General features: G+C 42.7%; 2 protein-coding genes across 2 annotated transcripts in view; one reads left to right on the top strand and one right to left on the bottom strand.

Moving 5' to 3' along the window:
* Positions 1-19,018, top strand: part of LOC126375439 (uncharacterized) — a 119,459-nt gene extending 100,441 nt beyond the window's left edge. The window contains exons 50-70 of the mRNA XM_050022355.1: positions 86-330; positions 789-934; positions 1,542-1,692; positions 2,207-2,350; positions 2,716-2,815; positions 3,044-3,189; positions 3,645-3,851; positions 6,117-6,297; positions 8,201-8,313; positions 9,355-9,502; positions 10,467-10,574; positions 11,927-12,078; positions 12,695-12,834; positions 13,500-13,657; positions 14,274-14,415; positions 14,646-14,743; positions 14,940-15,088; positions 16,198-16,380; positions 17,064-17,209; positions 17,809-17,921; positions 18,529-19,018. Coding sequence (XP_049878312.1) covers positions 86-330; positions 789-934; positions 1,542-1,692; positions 2,207-2,350; positions 2,716-2,815; positions 3,044-3,189; positions 3,645-3,851; positions 6,117-6,297; positions 8,201-8,313; positions 9,355-9,502; positions 10,467-10,574; positions 11,927-12,078; positions 12,695-12,834; positions 13,500-13,657; positions 14,274-14,415; positions 14,646-14,743; positions 14,940-15,088; positions 16,198-16,380; positions 17,064-17,209; positions 17,809-17,921; positions 18,529-18,654 — 3,096 coding nt within the window. The 3' untranslated portion in view covers positions 18,655-19,018. The remainder of the gene's footprint in view (positions 1-85; positions 331-788; positions 935-1,541; positions 1,693-2,206; positions 2,351-2,715; positions 2,816-3,043; positions 3,190-3,644; positions 3,852-6,116; positions 6,298-8,200; positions 8,314-9,354; positions 9,503-10,466; positions 10,575-11,926; positions 12,079-12,694; positions 12,835-13,499; positions 13,658-14,273; positions 14,416-14,645; positions 14,744-14,939; positions 15,089-16,197; positions 16,381-17,063; positions 17,210-17,808; positions 17,922-18,528) is intronic.
* The window catches only part of LOC126375566 (uncharacterized), a 218,990-nt gene that overhangs the window by 57,034 nt on the left and 141,869 nt on the right, over positions 1-20,087 (bottom strand). The window lies entirely within an intron of this gene.

Here is a 20,087-nt window from a genome sequence, read left to right as displayed (position 1 = left end):
ATTTTTTGATCCTTCGCAAGTTCCTGGACGTCCTTGTCTAACTGGACGTCGATCTTATGTTATGCTAAAGTGAAATTTATTCCAGGGTCAAGTCCACACGACGGGCTCACCGATAGAGATAAAGCGTAGTCTAGGCAACGGTTACAAGTTATCCGTGACGTATGAGCAGTGCTCGACGTGGGTGGAGCACGACACTTGCATCGAGGAGAAGAGCAAGCAGCTGCTGGCCGTGGTGCGCGGTGACGTAACCAACGCGGCGCTCGTCGACGTCACCGGCCGGGACGTTGAGATCACGCTGCCGTTCTTTGATGCCAACGGACTCAACAATGAGTGAGTGCAGTTACCCTTCTTACTTCCTCATGGCTATTTATCATGGTTATTCTCCAAAACAAGTCGTCTGGTGGTTAGAGCGTTTGGCTCACGATCAGGAGCCAAACGAGGGAGGTCCGGGTTCGATTCCCAATAGGGTCATTGTCGAAATCACTTTGTGAATCTATCCTTTGGCGCCATCTATCTAGAATATTGAGTACTAGCTGAGTGAGGCCCTTTTATCTCAGGACGTCCACCACCACCTTATGATCATTTCGACTAACATCCTTCTTGCTTTTTTGTAATTGTTTTAGTGGAAATAAGATATGATATTGTTGTCTTTCTTTTTGTGTTTGGCGTCCTTTCATAATAAACTATTTCTATTCTATTCTATTCTATACTAATACTTCTTAGTATTAGATATTTCTGTAAATTATATGAACTTTCGTGAGCGATAAAATTTTGCCTATCGATTCCAGCTTCCTGCGTGTCTGCACGACTCTGGAGGATCGGCAGGAGCAGCTAGGGTTCAGCAGCTACGTGCTGGACTGCAGCAGCCTGGAGCAGGTGTTCTTCAACATCTGCCACCAGGCTGACGCGCCGCAGCATAATGCTATCGAATATGGTATGATACATCATCATCATTAATCTTCTCCGATTTAGCAGACTGAAGGCGATTTAAAAACTGCGCGCGAAGCACTTTCGGTCGTAATTGTAACTGACATTATTATTCATTATTATTGAGTTTGATTATCGCGCGCGGCATATTTCTGCCATCCCCTTTTCGTAACCACCCCCAAGCTCTTAGGGAATGATTTTCAGAATAAACTATCTCCGTTGGTACCAAATTTCATTCACATCGGTTCCGCAAAAAAATAACATACATGTGAATTATCGACAGTATATACTATCATCGTCACCAGCCCATTAACGTCCCCACTGCTGGGGCACGGGCCTTCCCTATGGATGGTTAGGGAGATCGGGCCTTAAACCATCACGCGGGCCCAGTGCGGATTGATGGTTATTAACGACTGCTAATGCAGCCGGGACCAACGGCTTAACGTGTCTTCCGAAGCACGGAGGAGCTCGAGATGAAAACTGTTTTTTGTGGTCACCCATCCTATGACCGGCCTTTGCGAAAGTTGCTTAACTTCAACAATCGCAGACCGAGCGCGTTTACCGCTGCGCCACCGAGGTCTTCATATTCATATAAACTAATTATGATTGGATAGATCCAGATCTACCATCGAAGAGTGCATCAACGTCGAGTGTGCGCAGTGACCACACGCCGCTGGTGCCGGCGGACGGTCCCCTGAGGGGCACATCCTGCCAACAGTTCTTTGCCCTGCTACATTCCAGATACACACATTATCTCAGAAATAGGTACGGTCACAATTTTTTTTTGGACGTTACTTATTTATCTACTAACTACTTGGCCGGACAAAAGGGGAGCGTTGAAAACTCTCACCCGGTTGAAGGAAGCTGCAGGCAGAATACTCAACAACAATATAATAAAACAACTATCAGGTGGAATATCACAAGCCACAAGGTTGCGTTTGAGCACGTCTTTGTAACGCAGGTATTGCCCGCCCTGCTTTCGTTTCCCGCGTTACACTGTCCACAAAAACGTGGAACTGTACGAAAAGAAGCGTTTAGAAGATCTTGACGTAAAACGCCAAATACGGAAGACTTGACACAAGCCCTCCTACAACTATACGTTTAATTCTGCTGGCCAGTTATTCTGTGCGCCATGTGGCCGAACCTTCAAATCGAAGTTCGGTTTTGCTAGCCACATTAGAGCCTATCATAACATCGACCTGGGATAGACATTTAGGAGTCGCCGTCGCCGGACAGGGCTTGGATGATATGATGATGATGAATAAAACAACAATTTCAGATGGCTCCTCTTCCTCCTGATCGTGCTGCCTTCCCTGTTTGTGGCGACAGCGATGGGCTTCTCAATGATCCGCCCGCCGGCCGACAACGAAGTGTCCTTGAGACTGACTCCCAGCCTATACCCGGACACTACAGAGTATCTTGTGTAAGTGTAACATAACATACATACAGACATAAACTCACGCCTATTTTCCACCGGGGTAAGCAGAGACTATCGAAATGTATTTGCTTCGAACGTAACACACTTCTCTTGCTTCCTACATATTCATCAATCCTTTCATACACGCGCACCGGTTCAGAGTAGATCTTACTGAACCTTTTCTAAGGACTTTACAATAGTAACCCTGACACCAGGGTTGATGAGGTTGGTAATCCACTTCACAACCCACACGATAGAAGAAGAGTCATCTATTTGTTCAGCCTCTGTCCTAAGTACAAGAAATCCATTCACTTCGACGGGAGAGAAAACTAATAAAATAGTGTGACATCAAAATTTGTTCACTCCTACAGATCGCAGCCATCTATATATTCGGATATCGATCCAGGCTTCGCTCAGCATATTCTTGACAGCCTACAGATAGACAAGCAATCAAGAACTTGGAATACAAGGGTAATATTATCTAATCTAAGGTATATTTTTAATATAAGTTTGTAAGCCCATGATGAAAGAGAAAGTCGCTGCAAAAATGTAAAAAAAACTAATTTTGTTTTTCTGTGGCGCCGTTGTCTAAACTCACAACGATAATTCGAAATTCGAACGATTTCGCCTTTTTTTGGCCAGGACCATGTTTGAACAGGACAACATCTGTCCGGTCAGCTAACATTTTTTTTTTCCAAGGACACTCCGAACTGCACCTGCACGGCGACGAAGCAAGTGTGCGAGGATAGCAACCATCCCAACCTTCCGCAGCTGATGGTGGTACCCACCGTCAACGAGCTCAACCAGTGGCTTGTAGCTTCACACGATCAATATATCGAGAAGAGGTACTTTTATTATGTTGTTATCTCTCTTTTGTATAAATAACATAACAGCATACAAAGAGCCTATTCATCACACTTTCTTAAATCTCCCTTTGACCTTATAACTAAATCATCAACGGGATCTGCACGGATACGTTATCGCACCCGGCGCGACGAATATCGCGGGCTTCGACCGATAGTCTCGAGACATTTAATCTATATAGACGGCATTGGGAACAGCGATGGGCTTCTCAATGGCTTAAAATTTAATATCGACTCGCAAAGAAGAAGATGGCGTATTCTTTTACATAACGCTTCTGCCATTGCATTGCTTTTTATGTAAGTACCCGAGTAATGAGTGGAAATTATCACGTCACATATCGACAGCGTCATTTATGTTATTTTTGGGGAACATATTGAACTTCCAAAGGCCTCTGACATGGCTCATGTCAAAAATCTAATGTCCCCTTTTATTTCAGATATGGCGGCTTCAGCGCTGCTCTGAAAAACAATAAGACGCACCTGATCGCGTGGTACAACAACAAGGGCCATCATGCCATGCCTATGTACCTGAACGCTCTGAACTCCGCCATATTGAGGACTGTGACGGAAGATACCACTGCCAACATCACCGTGTACTCCCACCCGCTCAAGATCTCCACAGAACAGCTTAGCAAGGACACCGTGTGAGTATCACTGTTTCCCAAACGATGGAACGTCTTACATCGTGTCCTGATAGATAGATAAATCATTTATTTGGTCTACAGTCACACATGCATATAATACAAATCAACAACAATACACACTACATACACAATGTTTAACACACGCCAGGTATGTATGTGTGCTGCAGCAGCGCAAAACGGTCATAGCTCAGCGCAAGTAATCGTAAAAATGCGTTGTAAAATTTGTGATATACCTACGTACATAATAAAAAGATTCTTGTTTGATTTATATATGTAAGTATATAATAAAAATCTAAATGCATAGATAAATAACTATAAAGTAGTGTTCGCCACCTATGCAAGAAGTTGTGAATTTCCTTGTTTCTGACAATGTAGAAGTATTTTTTTTACTTCTGCATGCCCGAACGCCTGCACGCAGGAGGATCTGATGAGCGCTGCAGATAGCGCCATACTTGTTGCCAAGTTTTGGGCTGATACTTTTTAGTTTGTCATCGACACGATAAGAAAATCACTCAAATTGTAACATAATTATCATACATCAGTGGTACCACTGGCTTACCTTACATTATCTCCCTAGCGTTATCCCGTTTTCACAGGGTCCACTTACCTAACCTGAAGACTTGACAGGTCCGGTTTTTATAGAAGCAACTGCTTGTCTAATTTTCCAACCTCGAAGACGAAATCAGCCCTGTACAGCTTAGGTCACACCTCCAAAATATAATTTGTCGAGAATATAAGTTTCCTTACAAATATTCAAAAAAATCAAAAATATTTAAACGTCAAAAAAAATTACATATTATGTAACTAGCTGTAAAACTACTACCACATCGGAATCTGTAACGCTGAGGGAAAGACGTGGCCAGAAAACCTCCCAGCACAGGGCCCTAGTCCTACTGTTTCATGTTTTCCTTTCTTTTTTTTTAATCCAGTTTATATTACATAATTTATAGAATTAAATACAATAGTATTCCAATTACAGTCGGTGGACGGAAAGTGAAAACATTACGATGTCTTTCCCGTAGGTCAATGTGGGGAAGACCGTCTGGGCTAAAAGACCGTATATCGCAAATAACTTCTAAATTTGAATAACTAGCGCCTTACGTCTCTGTCTATAAAACAGTCCCTAAAGAGCCAGTCTGAACTAAAAACCGTAGACGGCGCTAGTATGATTAGTTTTGACAATATCGGTCCTGCAATTTTTTTTACCATTTTGCGCTTCAGAATGCAGTGGCCAGTGGCGGATTTTTGATCAAAAAAGTGGCAAATCGGAGGATTTTCAGAAGTTTTTCTGATCACTTAGGTTATTTATTAATCCATTAATATATTCGGTAAACATAATGCAGTAATATAGCTTTTATCTACAATTTATACCCATGTGAAATTTTAAATTAGAAAATATAATAGTTCGGAAGACCGTCTACATTAAGAGAGGGAACTCCGTCATATGCCGATCTTGCCTCAATCCAGACATTGTCAACTATTACAGCAGAGCGTATTTTATGCAAGACTAGTGAGATAGCATTTTGTGTCCCATTCTGTTAATATTTTGTGTTTGTGTGTGTTCACATTATAAATCTTACTGACTTATACCTAATATTAAGTAATATGTGTACGTCACATAGTCTACCACTAGACAATCAAAACGCTTTTTAGTGACACCTCATTTGTTTAACTGTGATAAGTGCTTCAGGGGTTGGGAGGGAACAAACGTGTATACACACATACATACATACATAGCGCACAACCCTCTCTTTGCTTCACCGCAGTCGGGTAAACAATTTGACGAAATGTTTACAACCACTGTCACCAAAGATATGCCGGTCTTGCCTTGTTTTACAAAATAATCATTTATCTGTGTAATGAAAGCCTTATTCATAAATCGGTAAAGTACGTATCAGAATGGCATTGCTGGTTCACCGCCTGAAAGTATTTTCATACGTCTAGGCCTACGATTTCTTACTAATAATGCGTTTTTTCTTTTGTGGACGGACTTGCCTCACACTGCATTGGAAGACCGTCTACTTGGCATGTTTTAAAAAAACGATTGTATATCAAAAGATTACGGCGCTTTCTCTTATATTTAGACTTATAAACATAGCCAAGTAAATTATCTATCATATCCGATCATATAACTTGATCTACAAATGATATCTTCTTCAATAAACTTAGTCAAACTCAAATTTTAGAACAGTATGCCGGTCTTCCCCATATTATTACATATTGCTCATGACTGTACTATTTCCAATACGCGCCTGTTTCCACCAGATACCAGCACATAGCGGACGCGGGCATCTCAGCGTTAGTCCTGATCGCCTACTGCCTAGTGAGCGCCGGCGCAGCCATATACCTGGTGGGCGCGCGGACCAGCCAGCAGAAACGTCTGCAGCTGCTGTGCGGAGTGTCACCGGCACTGTACTGGACCGCGGCTCTAGTGGCGGACATGATGGTCAGTTCCAGCATATATGTGGGATATAGAAATAACACGGGATATTTTCTTATATTTTAACAAAATCCCGACCGACCATACACCAACGACTCGCCTTTCTTACTTTGTAAAACTGCCTTACGTCCCATTCATTAACCATCCTCCTTTCATACCATAAACAATCAAATTCCCATTTAGTATCCTTCCATAGTATTCTCACTTTACTACATATATACACAATAATACTACGTATATAAGGATTTTTCTCCTCCCCGCACCGATACGAGCTTGATGACGGATGTAAAATTTTTAGACGGTTGGTTTAGATTTGTGCTTAAAATTGACGTATGTTCCATAAATTTTATGCTTGTGGTGCTAATTCCTGTAAATACCATCTAATTTTATTTTAAGTTATATCTGTCATTTTCTTATCCGCCGAAAAGGAAAGGGACGGGTAATCGACAAGCATAAAATTTATATATATAATTTATACACGTCAATTTTAAGCACAAATCTAAACCAACCGTCTAAAAATTTTACATCCGTCAATAACCCGACACAGTTAAGTAGACAGCACGTCAAACGGATTGCATACCAGCGACGTACCTTTTGATTCGCCCGGGTTATTCATTCATTCACTCATTCTTCCTAAAATTAAGAGCTGTGAATCATCCGTCCCTTTCCTTTTCGACGGATATGAAAATGACGGATATAACTTTAAATAAAATTAGGCGGTGTCTGCAGGAATCGGGGCCATTATACACAATAATACTACGTATACATATAAGGGTTTTTCTCCTCCCCGCACCGATACGAGCTTGATTAACGCACCATGAATTAAAATGAACCGTATGACGACTGGTCAGAACACATGGTGTCAATGGTGTCAAATTATGAGTTCCACGTTATATATCCTGATGTTAAAGAGGCCACATTGAAGCAATTTATGTAAAAAAACGATATTGCTATTTGACGTTTCTTGACATTTACTTTTCTAAGCGAAAATTAATGTGAAATTTCAATATTGCTTTTTAAATGAATTATTTCAATATGGCTGTTAAATCAGCTGTTCCTTTCAGTGTCGCCATTTTGGAACCCTGCAGGCCTAACATGTGAAACGTGATAAAATTATCATTATATTCAATTAATTTTGTCGAATTCAATAAGTTTGTTTTTTCTGGTATATTTATGTTTTTGTTGGTATTTTGACAGAATGACATGACTTATTTGGGTTCACATATTACCACCAATCGACAAGACGACATGTATAGTAGACGACAGGTCGACATGGCAATTCTCTAGTGACGTGACGTTTTCAATATCGATATATTTTTATTATGTACTTATGTAACAAAATGTGAATAAAATAATACCACGTTTTCATTTAAGTTAATATTTGTTCATCTGAATCATCTAACGTGTAATTATTTTTCCGTTCAATGTCACAATTTTCTAACACTTTTCTAGCTAGTTCTCGAGCTTGAGAGTGAATTATTGGTTTTTTTGCTTGAACACGCGACGAAGATGCAACCCTAGTCATTTTGAAAACACAATAGTAATAAATTATGTGAGCGAGATTATAATCGCGCATGTTAACTCTACAGGTCTAGGTACCAACCAGTCTTCTTCTTCGTCGTTCCCTCACAGCTGAGGATCGTGTGCTGCGTGGACCGCCCTCTGTATGCTTCCGCCCACCGTCTTCTTCAGGATGTCAGACCACCTCGTAGGTGCCCTTCATCGCGCACGTTTGCCATCCATTTGCCCAACGATGATCTGCTTCTCCAGACTGTGCTTCGGAGACCGGAGAATATGTCCAAAAAAGGCACGATTCCGGCATATTGAGGAGACCCGATAGGCACTAGTAATTTTCTGCAAAACATTTCATATACTTATCCGTCACTAAATGAATCCTCTTTGTTCACAGGTGATAGTAATCAACATGCTCATCACAATAATAGTGTTCGAAGCGTTCGGGTTCCCAGTATTTGTGGCTAGAAGTAACCTGCCGGCAATATGCCTGCTCATTCTGTTATATGGGTAAGTTTTACAATTTGATCAACAACCTCGGTTTTTTTTTTTTTTTTGACGTGACTTATTGTAGACTTGCCGCAGATGGCATTAACTACTTGGCCGGACAAATGGGGAGCGCTGAAGGCTCTCACCCGGTACAACGTTTAAGACAACAGGCCTGAGGGTGCCCAGTTGGGCGCGAACCTCGGCTCAGGGCGTCGTCTGAGAGGAAAAATATTTGAAAGAATTAATCGACCCTAGTGGGTCGATAGCGATAAGCGCTGAATGAGGGAAATCGTCGACCATGCCGGCGGGGTCGGTATCGGGGAACAACCTCCGTAATCCAGTGGTTGAGCTTTGGGCTTACAATCCGAACGTCCCGGTGAGGACATATCACGAAAATCACTTTGTGATCCCTAGTTTGGTTAGGACATTATAGGCAGATCACCTGATTGTACGAAAGTAAGACGATCCGTGCTTCGGTTACTGATGTAAGTAAGTAGTCGTTACATGAGTCATGTCAGGGGCCTTTGGCGGTACAACAATAACCCCAGGCACCAGGTTTGATGAGGTTAGTAATGGTGGTAATGGGTTGTATCTAATGAGATAGAAGATAATTTGATCGATGAAGACATTGTTGAAATCACTTTTTGAGACTATCTTTTGTTTGGCATTGTAGACTGCATCACAAAGTAAGATGATTCCGTGCTTCGGAATACACGTTAAGCAGTTCGTCCCGAGTACTAGCCCCAAACACCTTCAACGTACACTGGAGCAGCATGCTGGAGTCGGTTTAATTGAAGGGAAGCCTGTGCCTAGCAGTGGGACATATATAGGCTGTTTATGTTATGTTATGTACCTATAGGTGAAACGGCAACTCTCCGCTCCCCACCAGTGGCTGAGCTAAGTTCCCTCATCCCCCCTCGGTCTTACTTTAGTCTTCAATCGTATGGGCGCCAGATGTCACACACGCAGATGTGCGTGTACGATGATGTCAGTGTGCAGTGTCCGTGTGTGTTTTGTATGAAGACACAAGGCCTCGACAGTGTAATTTCCCATACATTCCAGATACGCATGCGGCTCGCTGGTGCACGTGTGTGAAAAGCTGTTCACGGAGCCAAGTCTCGCCAACATGATCCTGTTCTGCGGGAACTCCTTCGTGGGGCTCGCCGGTATCACCCTGCTGCTCATATTGGACATCATATCGGACTCTGATGTGAGTTATCCAACACACCACACTGTAGGGTTTAGAGGGAACTATCCACGGAATAGAAGAAAGAGGTTGGAAGAGCCAAGTGATCGCAAATCGGGCGCCATACAAGTATGAGCAAATAGTTTATTCTTCAACTTTGCACACCAGTCGTCAGCAAACTTTATAACCCACGGAGCTCCGTGATAGTATATTAAAATATCGCCATGTGCATTATAACCTGCAGAGAAAAAAACAAATGTCGACTATCGTGCAAGGAGATTCCTCGTCATCACAGGAAAGCAAAAAGCATTTTTGCTAGGGCTTAATGTGGTTTAGTCCCTGTTTGGACATTTAAGTTCTTATATATCCATTTACTTAAGTATTATTAAGCCTTTTCGGGGAGTCAAAGCTCCTCTTGAGCAAGCACAGTGTCATCTTTGGAGGATACCTAATGACTCCATATCTTACCCCTAGACAAGTACTCACTATACGTATAGATAGCGTAGGGTTTAGAGGGGAACTGTAGCATAAGGCGGCGATCACAATAGATCTTACAGATCGCAGTGACGAAGTGTGTGACATAACGCCTGCATAGCTCCCAGCTTCAACAAAAAATTACAACCAATGGGTCATTGACCTTTCGTTTATAATAGTATGATCGGGACCATGGCTTTCTTTTCTAATGTCTGGGTGACGAGTTATCAGATTGGCACAAAATAAAAAACAATACACGTATAAGTAGAAACTCCCCGTCCCGCACCAATTCGTATCGGGCGCCGGTATCACCCCCTCTGTCTCTTACTTTATTCTTAAATGGCCATAAACCGCTAAGGAGTAAGGGGGAGAGCTTGAGGACTGTTGTCTCGCTCGCACTTACGCGACAGGCGGCACACGATAAGAATGAGATTTTTGTACGGCGTGTCCTGGCTGTGATCAAGCACGAAAGCAACACTTCGTATTAGTTTTGTAATATGTGTGATTCCAACAGGAAACGGACCACGCCCGCTGGGTCCTCCACAAGATATTCCTGCTGTGCCCGCAGTTTGTCCTCGCAGACGGCATGTTGGAGATTGCCAAGAATACCATACAGGCACAGGTGAGCTGCAAATCTGTTAGATTGGAAGTAAAAGGTAACCTATGAATTTTCGCGCCGCATTTAGCCAAGCTTCATAGGGGCCTCCACCTTTTTTTAGGCCCCGAGCCGGGATTCGAACCGGTGGCACGTGGATCTTCTCCCGTGTGGGTAGTCAGGTGGATGACCAACCTATTCAACCCTGGTGTCAGGGTTATTATTGAGCCAAAGGCCCCAGACATGACTCATATAACGACTACTTACTTATATCAATAAGTAATAACCGGGCTCAACGACTTAACGTGCCTTCAGAACCACGGATCATCTTTCTTTCGGACAATCAGATTATCAGCCTGCAATGTCCTTACCAAACTAGGGATCGTAAAGTGATTTATGTGATGCGTCCCGATCGGGATTGGAACCCGAGACCTCCGGATCGCGAGCCCAACCCTCCACCACTGGACCACAGAGGCCGTTACATACGGTGCTAATATCCTGCCTCGCTTCTGTAGCGCCTCGGGCATGTTCGCTGAAGCTCGCGTCGACTGCTTTTATGCGATTTTGAGGAAGCGATGCTACTTAGGTTCTATGATGATCTTGTGACGTAGCGAGTAGGCGCCACTACTGATGCCGGGCAGCAGCGGTATCGGTACTGGTTGGAGACCGAGGAAATGGATTTTGGTAGGGCTCTAGCTAGAACATCACCGATTGAGAAATTGGTCGATGTACTGCGGAACGGAAGCCGATTGGGGCAACCACCGTTCTACACGCCCTATCTATGGAGTAATGGCGATTACTCCACCGACAACAGCGCAGCTCTTAAATAAAGAGAGAGAGGAAGCGATGCACGTCTCTGGTGCGTAGGGTACGGGGCAGCGGCGATCCCGCCCTGGCGGTGATAGGGGCGCGGCTCGACCTGCCCGTATTTGCGTAGATGTTACACGCATAATGGGCCATCTTAGAGTCTAAATGCGGAAAACAGAGCCCACTAACATAACATAACATTGCTTTAAGTTTACGCGGTTATTATCATAATTAAAGCACATTATAACGGGTTCTTACCGCGTTTAAATGGGGATATGAGACTCCCGATATTTCGACACTGTTGCAAGTGCCATGATCACGGGATGACTGATGAGATTGGAGTGGGGTAGGTAATATCGGGAGTCTCATATCCCCATTTAAACGCGGTAAGAACCCGTTATTATATGCTTTAATTAACATAACATTGCGTTGATGTTGTGACTTGCATCTCATAGCATCTAATATTAGGTAAGGCTACTAACATCCAGAATAATTTTACTTATGTAATTTTACACATATGAGACATATTTCTTAAAATTAATGAATTATTATTATGTATGTACTCTCTTCAGGTACTAAACCGCTTCGGTATGGACACGTACAAGGACCCTCTGACCACCGAGCTGATCGCGTACCACTACATCGCGCTCGCGGCCGTCGGGACTGCGCTGATGTTGTTCAACCTGGCTATTGAGTACGACTGCTTTGAAGCTATACTGGCCAGGTAAGGAGCTTGGTTCACTTTTAAACAAAGAAATGGTACTTCTAACACAAGTCATTCTTTTGTCTACTTAGTGCCAAGGTGTATTCCATTTTGTCCAGTTTCCTTTTATACGAGCATCTCATTTTAAATGATATAAAAACTACCCCTAAAAAAGAAAAAATCATCAAAATCGGACCTGTCCCTGGCAAGTTAGAAGTGAAACCCTTCATTGACTCCATTAATATAGCCGTAAGCTTATCCGTAATTTTCAACGGTAGTTCTTCTACTTCTTCTTCTTCTATCGTGTGGGTTGTGAGGTGGATTACCTACCCCATCACTCCTGGTGTCATGGTTACTACTGAGCCGCCAAACGCCCCTGACATGGCTCATGTAACGACTACGTACTTACATCAGTAAATAGTAACCGGGACCAACGGCTTAACGTGCCTTCCGAAGCACGGATCGTCTTACTTTCGGACAATCAGGTGATCAGCCTGTAATGTCCTAACCGAGTTATTTTTGTGGTATGTCCCCACTGGGATTCGAACGCGGGACCTCCGGATCTTGAGCACAACGCTAAACCACTGGACCACGGAGGCCGTTAAGGTAGTTAAATGTCTTCATTATTTGTTTACAGATTCCATTCAGAGTCCATTGAAGAGAGGTCAGGAGAGATGGAGGATTTAGAAGTGGCAGCGGAGAGGAAGCGGGTGCACGTCGCGCTGTACGAGGCAGAGAGACCGGTCCGACTGCCCACTATTGGGAATATTAATGCTGGTGAGATCATAAAAAAGTCACGAGTTATTGCCGCGAGCTGATTGGCCGCATTCGGAAGCCGCAACTACCGCGGTCATTGTCACTTCCTTGTGCAATTGGGAGTAGAAAAAAAATGATCACCCTTTTTTGGAATACACTTTTATGTCCTTTCTAGCATGATGGACAATTTTATGGGCGATAGGCTGATCCTTGTCACTGAGTTCATCATATCCATCTTAGTACTTAGTATGAAAAGTGGTAGCAAGTTGTCTTTACTTACTTGTGGCTCTGCCCACTCCATTAGAGTTTACGGGTGTGAATTTACGTAAGTGTAATACTGTACTTGTTTGGCGTAATGTTGTTTCGCATACGTCCAGAATGTCACACGCATTTATTTCGCATAACATTCGAATTCAGACTTCTGCTTCTATTCAAAAGTAAGAAAGAAGAAAAAGAAGATGACATAGAAGAACTTGTTTGGCACAAATTTGCTTCGCATACGTCCAGAATGTCACACGCATTTATTTCGCATAACATTCGAATTCAGACTCTGCTTCTATTCAAGAATAAGAAAGAAGAAAAAGAAGAAGAATTCAGACTAATCTTCTGTCATAAAGTTTTACATTCGAATTAGTGTATAAAATTTAGAAAACTAGCCTATTTTAAAAATGTCCGCATACCTCCAGGTTTCGTAGACACGGAAGTCAAGAACAACTCGATAAAGCGGTACGTGTCAACAGCGTGCGACGTCGCTCAGTGTGTGGAGCTGAGCAAGAGCTACCCAGCACGAGGGGGGCGAAGAGTGGCCGTCAGGGCACTCACCCTCGGCATACCGCCCGGACAGGTAACATTGACATCTTTAATCAGACACCCCTGATAATTCCTAGCGTAGTAAAATAGAACCACTAGTCTCCAAAAGACATCTTCGTATTGAGATCCTAAGGCCGGGTAGAGCCTGCAATGTCCTAACCAAATTAGGGACAACACAAATCGATTTTTATGATTATGTCCCCACCAGAATCTGGATCGTGAGCCCAACCAACCAGTAGTCCACGTAGGACTTACGATATGCTCCATTTCCCCAAAAAATATCATCACATAAAGAGTAAAAAAATTTCGCAATGTGACTTTTTGAAAAGTTGATGTACGTTCTTCTTCTATCGTGTGGGTTTTGAGGTGGATTACCAACCTCATCAACTCTGGGGTCAGGGTTATTATTGAGCCGCCAAAGGCCCCTGACATGGCTATATAGCAATTTACGTTTATGCTTGTTCTTTTGTCGCGTGAGTTATGTAGTTGTTGAACGACGAACGACCTCACCAACTCTGGTGTCAGCTTGATTCTTATATAACAAAACTAGGTGCTTACTTAAGTCACTCGTAAGCATAGGTGCTTGGACCGACAGCTTCAATGATAGGTACTTAAAAGTAAGTATCACTTACACCGTTTTCCTTTTCCAGTGCACAGCACTACTGGGTCAGAACGGCGCGGGCAAGTCAACGACATTCTCCATGTTGACCGGCGAGGTGCGGCCTAGCGCTGGGCAGATATACCTCAACGAGAAGCGGATGACCTCGCGGCAGCTCTGCCAGGGACTCATCAGTAAGTTACTTCTTCGTCGTTAAATTTACCGTTTGAGAAAGTTCGCAAACTGTACATTTCGCAAAATTTTCGTCTTTGAATGGAACATTTGCGACCTCCGGCCCGCGGAGATCCATGTTGCTCTATATTTGCGACAAGAACCTTTTACGACCATGTGACGGATCTCTTTATTCTAGGTATGATTCTTCAGAAAAGAATTCTGACTAAATTAAACTTCTTGTTGTATACAGGTTATTGTCCACAAAGTGACGCAATAGACCCGCTCCTCACAGTTAAGGAGACCCTCAAATTCTACTGCAGACTGCGCGGTATTGAAGACCAAGAGGAGGTAAGAAGTTACTTTCTGTTTTGTCTAGTTTGCAGCATCCTGCAGCTTCTTAGCTTTTTAATGCTGTACAATTTTGCTGGATTCGCACAAGTCGTAGTGTATGAGACGCTACAATGTAGAAACGCCTTGCTGCACGAGGGCGAATAACAGAATTCATTTCCTTCAAACCAAAATTCTGAATAATATTTGCTTGCAGGTGATAAAACGAGCATTGGAGATGTTCGACCTGACAAAATACGCCGATGTGCGCAACGTGACGCTGAGTGGCGGCAACAAGCGCAAGCTGTGCACCGCCATCGCGTTCATGGGCCGCACGCCACTCGTACTACTAGATGAACCCACCAGGTAAGACTATTGAGTACCCTTTCATGTCTTCTGTTTTCAGACGGGTAAAATTGACAGTCTTTCCATCCTAAGGGAACTTGAAATTATGATTGAGAGTGACCGACGCGTCCATAGCTGCTGTCGACCAATGTCGATAGCAGTTAGCTCTGTCCATGGCATAAGAAGACCAGGTATGCTCAGCCGTTGACGACGTACCTAAGTGTTACCATTAAATTGGTATTCCAAAGACGTAAATTTTATTATTGAAAATTAAGTAAATTACCGACTAATGTATTTAATTACTATTAATTATAAAGTTATTAATTATAAAGCTCCACCAACCCGCAGTGGAGCAGCGTGGTGGAGTATGCTCCATACCCCCTCCGGTTGATTGAGGGGAGGCCTGTGCCCAGAAGTGGGACGTATATAGGCTGTTTATGGTAATTATAAAGTTCAAAATTTCCTTGCAAAGTAAATTAAAAAACTTGGACGTGGGTAATTTATTTTTTACGAAAAGGCAACGTAGGTTGGATGACGTCAGCTGGGATAACCTTGAAATGCTAGCTGTAATTTTTGAACACACCTGGTTTTCTTATACCATGGCTATGTCCACAGTTAAATACTACTCGTGTGTAAGAGGCTTAAAAAATCTACTATTTAAAAAATCTATATCTATTGAAAATCTCACGAGCTCAAACGTGAGTCGGAGTTCCATCATTCTCAGAAGTCATCATCCTGATCCTCATCCCCAGGAGCTGTGGTAGCCTAGTTAGAAGAACACTCGATTCTCACTGTGAGTTCGCAAACCAGTGTTTCCAATGAATTTCGAATTCATGTTTGGATCAGTAATTATTCTCACGTCCACCGCAGTGAAGGTGAGGAAACCCACATTTCCGAGAATTGCGTTTCGGAAGTGACCTAACTTATATTGGGCTAGCTTTCCCTTCGCTGGTCGGAGTTGAAAGGTCATTTTGCTGTAAAAAACTGGACCTATCAAATCATCCGGTTTGTAAGCGGACCCCGTACGAAATAATAAAACGGAGATGATGATGAGGTGGCGTTGTGATCGGGCAGGTAACATCTGGCGAGTCCAAAATATTAGTGCGCAATAAAAATAATGTTTGTTCCAGCGGCATGGACCCTGGGTCTCGTGTGTGCGTGTCCCGCGGTGTGCAGGTGTCCTGCGCCAGCGGGCGCGGAGTGCTGCTGTCGACGCACGCGCTCGATGACGCGCGCCGCCTGTGCGCACGAGTGGCGCTTATGCGTCGCGGAGAGCTGTGCGCTCTCGCGGGCTTGGAGCAATGCTTGAAGCGGTACGTATGGTGTATGAACACTCGGAGTTTCAACGGCCTCTGTGGTCCAGTGGTTAAGCGTTGGACTCACGTTGGTCCTGGGTTCGAATCCCGGTGGAAACATATCACAAAAACACTTTATGATCCCTAATTTGGTTAGGACATTGCAATTGTAAGATGATTCATGCCTCGGTAAACACGTTAAGCCGTTGGTCCCGGTTCCTACTTACTGATGTAAGTATGTCGTCAAGCCATTTCAGGGACCTTTGGTGGCTCAATAATAACCCTGACACCTCTTGTGAGTCAACATTGACTTGTCCATGGACAGGATAAGGACGCGGTGCACGTCTGTGGTGTGACGCTTACCTCGCTAGTTCTGTTTTGCCTTGGCAGCGGGTTCAAATTCCGTCCGAATGAAATATATTAGATTTCATTTTGAGGGGTCCGACCTCAAAAGAAAAAAAACTGGACCCTTACCTGTCCGTCTATCTGTCGCTTGAAGCCGTATAAAACGCAATACAAATGTATGGCTATTTTTAGCCTTAATTTTTAAGCATTGACATCAATAAATCGAAGTCTCGCTACAACTCGAGAATTTGGCTATTTTGGGATTTTTTTGTGGAAGTCCATGAAAGGTTTAAACGATGAGAAAATATGGGAAAGAGTGATAGGGTCACCTAGTAAAGAATAATGACTACGAGCAGGTTCGGCGGCGGCTACGTGGTGTCGTGCCGCAGCCGCGGCGCCGCGCGCGGCGTGTGGCGCGCGGTGCGTGCGCACGCGCCGCACGCCGCGCTGGCCGTGCTGCACCACGCCGCGCTGCACTTCCTCATACCTCTGCACGCGACGGGTAAGTTGCAACTACTCGTTGTAGTAAATGCTGTTCTTTACTATACCTACCGCACACGGTCGTAAGGCCCTTCTTTCAAGGATTTGTACGCGCTCATCGATTAGGGCAATCCACCCTCGGTGAGGTGTGGGTACTTAGTTCATCTTACGATGGAAGTACCTCAGATTACGCCATTGGGATATGGCAGTGCGTGAGCTTGTGTATTTATGTTCTTTTAATGTCCTATTAAAATTGTTTCTATTTTTTCTATAAATTATTTCTGCCCGTTGTAAAAGTCTAGCTATACAAGAAAACTTGCCGATAAAACGCGCGCAAATAGGGCGCCGGTGGCGAGCATTTGTGCTAAGTGTAAAAGTATTCATAACGATACCACATACCGTCACTAGATGGCACTACTTTCCATATGTAAGCTTATACCACTAGCGACATCTAGTGACTCTACGGTGAAATAAAGTAATAATATGCTACGGTCCCTTTTAGTACACCTGCAAGGTGCTTTATAGTACACGTACAAGAAAATAGCTAACATTTTTGTACACCTAATAATTTCCATATTGAAAATTTGAATACAACGAGACGTTATGATATTACGTTTCTAGTGAACGAGAAGGAAGTGACGACGCGGCTGAGCGATGTGTTTCGTATGATGGCGCAACTACAGGCGCTGTGCGACATCGAAGACTTCACCGTCAACCAGAGCTCATTAGACCAGGTATACTAATGCAGGCTACTGTCTAAATTGTTTTTTTTTTTCTGTGTATTGATTTCCGTGTGGTTTCTGTCCTGTGTTGAATGTAATGTACCTGTCTCTCTGTGTCTGTGGTGTTTGGAAGTAATAAATGTTTCTTTCTTTTTAAATTTCACTTCACACACTACACTTATTTTTTTATTTACAAACAAAATTACATACATATACACTTTAATACTAGCGCCAAACTACAACCGTAGCATGTTGGCGTCGCGCTCATTCCCTAATTTATTACAATTTTTTTTTTGTTTATTTACACAAACAAGCATATAGGTATATGCTTCAACACACTTCAAAATGGTGTTTTATTTCTAAACAGTTGAGGGTTTAGGGTTCTCGAGGAGGAGAATAAATAAAGAAAATTGCGAACAAAATCCAAATAGAATTCCATTCACGGCGCAAGAGCGAGAGAGAATCAGTGGAAAATCATTGGGGGGGGGGATGCATTTAATCGCCATTCCTTTTTTGTAATACCTAACCGTTATACAGCCTCGTTACAATACGTATAATATACCCAAAGTTGCCTTGTAGTGAACGCAGCTCAAACCTTGACTGATTCTTCTCTTTACAGATGTTCCTGAGCTTCACAGAGAAAGGAGAAGAACTGGAACCTACAGATCTGGAACCTCTCCCGTCAATAACCATCGCGGACGTACAGCAGAACCACGACGACCTGAACAGTATTACCTCCCTTTAACAGAGATGATGTATAACGGGTACTAATCCTTCAAATAAGAAGTACTATGAATTACTACTGTTTCAGAACTATCGAGGTAGATAAGGTCGTGTCAACTTGAAAGAGGAGTTTCCAGGCTACGTTCTCTAAAATAAATATAGATGGAGCTGTACAGAGGTACCTTCGTTTAATCTTCTAATTTCATGGATAACAGACATAATATGCATCTTTTATCTTTGTTTGTGGGTATAAATGATGACGCTTGTTATTACACGCAGGCACAACACATCTTCCACACTTTATTATTCTGATCAATATAAAGAGAAGGAATATAGCAACATAATTCTATACATAATGTGATTAAAATGTCAAACAACAATTATTTTTATATTATGTTTCTACCATCATCATCATCATCAGCTGTATGACGCCCACTGCTGGGCATAGGCCTCCCCCAAGGATCTCCACGACGATCGGTCCTGCGCTGCCCGCATCCAGCGGCTTCCCGCGACCTTCACCAGATCGTCGGTCCACCTTGTAGCGGGCCTATGTTTCTACCATTACATTGTATTTTTGAATAATTATGTACCCCAGTAATGAGAAAATATGTAATTATCACATTAAATCTGTACAACGCCATCTGTGTTGTTTTGGTGATCGAAATCTGGAAAGTCCACCATTGTAAGGAAGCTTAGTAGCTTGATATTAGATTTTGGTAGATAGTAATGAAACCGCCATATAAAAAAAATATGTGCAATAATTACAAAGTTTTTCTGTGTTGGCAACACTGATCGTCATAACACCCGTCCAATAAAAAAGTAATTATGTATAACTTAGTAAGAGTAATATTTTAGATAAATAAGTCGATTCCGAAACGTGAGTGCCTTTAAAATGACAATTCGAGACTTAGAAAATTATGCCATGTTTTGACATATATTTTTAGATATAAGTAACGTATTTTTTTTATATATAATCTACAATCTCGCATGAAAGTATATCCCGTGCGATTTGAGTAGACACCTTGCTAGAATGTACCCCCTTGACGAGTGATAACTAGGTATTGTTGATTACATTAAAAATGTGATTGTACAGAAATTACTTGTAGTCCAAAATGTGAAAGGTCTTTTTAGTGGTAACTTCATGGTGGTACTGATTCCAGTACGGTCACGAGCATATGTATGAGCAATATGTATACACTTTGGTACCATGTCACATTAACTTTTTTGATAAATTGAACTGTAAGTCTCACTAACTGTCAAATATGTTAGTGCGACAGAGCCATAAAGTGGGTACATTATATTGCTCATGACTCATGACAGTCATGACTGTACACACCATCTAAGTTGTTTTATGTTATACCTGTCATTTTTGTCCGCCGAAAAGGAAAGGGACGGGTAATCGACAGGTATAAAATTTATGGAACACACACAATTTTAGGCAGAAATTTAAAATAA

Source organism: Pectinophora gossypiella, chromosome 19 (assembly GCF_024362695.1).
Source record: "Pectinophora gossypiella chromosome 19, ilPecGoss1.1, whole genome shotgun sequence".
NCBI lineage: Eukaryota > Metazoa > Arthropoda > Insecta > Lepidoptera > Gelechiidae > Pectinophora > Pectinophora gossypiella.
The sequence above is the reverse complement of the archived record's forward strand: the minus strand, read 5'-3'. Positions and strand labels throughout refer to the sequence as shown.